Source organism: Prosopis cineraria, unplaced genomic scaffold, assembly GCF_029017545.1.
Source record: "Prosopis cineraria cultivar Desert tree isolate PC_DT_omini unplaced genomic scaffold, ASM2901754v1 PC1, whole genome shotgun sequence".
Lineage (NCBI taxonomy): Eukaryota > Viridiplantae > Streptophyta > Magnoliopsida > Fabales > Fabaceae > Prosopis > Prosopis cineraria.
This window is the reverse complement of record NW_026555332.1, coordinates 41,723,939-41,727,068: the sequence shown is the minus strand read 5'-3', so window position 1 is coordinate 41,727,068 and position 3,130 is coordinate 41,723,939. Positions and strand designations below refer to the sequence as shown.

Sequence of the window (3,130 nt, the reverse complement as noted above, 5' to 3'; positions counted from 1 at the left end):
TAAAAGATATTATTTTTTTTCAGTTTTTCATTTTAAAATAATTTTTTTTTTATCTTTACAAAAAACTGTTATTGAAAAAAAAAAAAAAGGGTAACCAAACATGCTCTCAAAACTTTGGATCTTTTTTTCCCTCCCTCCATGTTCGATTCGTTTAATTATTACATAGCACTAAACAACTAATGCCGTTAAAACTTTCAATTCCTGAGTCATTGTAAAGAGGGAAAAAAAAAGGTTGCTTTTCATCCTTTCACACTTCCGTGTCAGACTGAGAGGACTCTGTAATATGTATAAATGATGATGTAGGTTGTTGTAGTTGATACCCTGCAGCGCAATGGACAACGGAGGCAAGCCAGTCCATATCCCCAACCAGACAATATTGAGGAGTGATGGATTACTGAAGGTGTGTTCAATCATTTCCTCACCATTTTTCATTCTTTATTTCAACTTAATTTCTTTAATTTCTTCCTTTCTTCTTCACCCGATGATTATCATGTCTCGTGACACAGTATATTCTGGAGAGCAGCGTTTACCCGCGCGAGCCGGAGCCTCTCCGAGAGTTGAGGAATGCCACCAACAACCACCCACTGTAATTTCCACTGCTCCTTTTCTTCTTCCTTCCGTCCTTCATTTCATCACTTCAATTTCATCGAATTTCAATTTTCAATGCCCTAATTTCAGGCACTTCATCGCCGCTTCCCCTGACGTGGGTCAGCTCATAGCCTTGCTCTTGAAGCTCATGAACGCAAAAAAGACGATTGAAGTCGGAGTGTTTACAGGCTACTCCCTTCTCCTCACTGCGCTGAACATTCCCGATGATGGAAAGGTCCGCTTACGTTATTTCTCTGTGTCATGTGATTGCTATTGTTTGTGCCTAAATCGATTAATTGTAGGTAATAGCGTTGGATCCAGCCAGAGATTTTTATGAAATTGGGCTTCCATTCATAAAAAAGGCCGGTGTGGAACACAAGATTGAGTTCCTGGAGTCCCCGGCTCTGCCAATTTTGGATAAACTCCTAGAAGATGTAAGCACACGCTCTCCTGTACATGTGCCGCGTATCTCTTAATTTACTTATCTGTCACAGAAAAATAGATCCGTATTCGTGGATTGATTGGATGTGATCGATTGTGCAGCCTGCAAACCAAGGAAGCTTTGACTTCGCGTTCGTGGATGCAGACAAGAACAATTATTGGAATTACCACGAGAGGCTGATGAAATTGGTGAGGATCGGTGGGATAATTGCGTACGATAACACGCTTTGGGGTGGGAGTGTAGCGATGCCGGAAGAGGAAGTTCCAGAGCAGAAAAGAGAATGGAGAAAGCACGCAATTGATTTCAACAAAGCGATCGCAGAGGATTCTCGTCTGGAACTTGCGTTTGCTTCCCTTGGTGATGGCCTCAGTATTTGCAGGCGCCTCCTTTGAATTTCATCCCAATCTTGTGGGATCATCAATAACAAACAACCTTGCAATAGCCTGTGGCAAGTAGGGTTGGTGCGTCATGCGTGGCCAATCGCAAAATGCACCCAATTTATGATCAATCTCGTGTAATGTTCATGTATTTTTACATTTCACACATATAATAAAAGATAATATGCCAAAATCTATTCGTCCTTCAATTTTACTTTTTTTTTTTGTGTGGGGTAAATACTTCAACTCTCACTGCCATTCCTTGATTGAGATTCAACTTAGATTTTTAATTATGTTTTAGATATATTTTGATACTTTAATTTTATTTAGTTTCACTTTGCTGATTTATTAATTTTAATGTAATTTTTTCTTTTGTATTGTGTAACGTTTATTGATTGTTGTTGCCAAGTAACTTTTATTGATTTCAATCTTATCTTATGTCCGCTTTTGTTTTTTATTTTATTTTATTATATTTGACCATTAATTCTTATGACAATACTAAAGTTTCTTCCTTTTTAACACTATAAATTAAAATATTCAACTAAAAATTTTAGGTTTGATATTAAATTTAAAACAAAATATAATCCTTAATTAAATTAAAATCTAATGAAAGTTGATTAAGCTGATAAGGATATACAATTTATATTTTTAAAAGGTGTGAGAGTGATTTCTATTATAGATGTAAATACGTTATTAATAGATAATTTGTACGCATATTAGAAAGGAGTCTTTTGAATTATAAAGTTGGTTTGAAGCCTAATGCTTAATGATATTGATATAATGTTCTTAAGCTCATTGAATTAGAAAAAACCTGTTGATTCTTTTTTTTTTTTGTGGATAAAAAAAGAACCTGTTGAAATTTTCATTTGTGGTGGATATTGGCCCTGTAAACAAATATATATGGCTTGGAGAAGGAAAAAAACAACAGAGAAAAAAAACCGGGGGGAGGGGGCGTGGAATATATTCGTTTTTTTTGGGTTTTTTTGACTAGCGGTGGACTAATTATGTGTTTATTTTGAATTTATTATCTCATTCATTGTGTAGGAGAATAAAAAAAGATCACATGGAAGGCTTGAATGGTACTGCCATGCATTGTTCGATTTTCATCTGAGAAGTGCTTTGGTTGTTGACTTTTATATTCACTGTTATTGTATCGTTGTATCATGTATTATGGTATTGTGGTATTATTTTATGGTGTACTGTCAATGGGTTTATTCTCTAGAACATAGATGTCAAATCACAACTCTTCATGATGGACGATACAATTTAATTCGATTGCAATTGTTGAATTGTTGTATAAACAATATAATGCACGCACTCCCTACCTATGTATAAGATATTTTCTATAATCTCTTAAGTCTGACAATTGAATGAAGATAAAATCATACTCACTCAAGTGCTTTATATAAAGTGATTCAGATAATTTTTACAAAAATTTTTTAAAAAATTATTAGATTGTTTTATTTGTTCAAAAATATTTTAATATTTTAGAATAAAAGAGTAAATTAATTTTTAAATTATATGTTTAGAAGCATTTGAAATTGTAAATTCTTTTTTTTTTTCAATATTTTCCTTTGACTTATGAAAATGGTGCAATCTGTTATTTGTCATTAACAAAAATTAATGTTGACTTGATTAAAAAATAATAAAAAATTTTAAAAATTATAGAAAATAACTAAAAAATTATATTAAAGAATCCAAAAACTATAGTCAAGGATATAAA

General features: G+C 33.2%; 1 protein-coding gene across 1 annotated transcript; it reads left to right on the top strand.

The window, feature by feature from the left end:
- The first annotated feature begins 262 nt into the window (after window positions 1–262).
- Window positions 263–1,600, top strand: LOC129288223 (probable caffeoyl-CoA O-methyltransferase At4g26220). The gene is made up of 5 exons (XM_054924735.1): window positions 263–400; window positions 507–586; window positions 679–823; window positions 891–1,022; window positions 1,132–1,600. The coding sequence occupies exons 1-5, from the start codon at window positions 332–334 to the stop codon at window positions 1,420–1,422; spliced, it is 717 nt and encodes a 238-aa protein (XP_054780710.1). The 5' UTR covers window positions 263–331; the 3' UTR covers window positions 1,423–1,600.
- The last annotated feature ends 1,530 nt before the right edge of the window (window positions 1,601–3,130 follow it).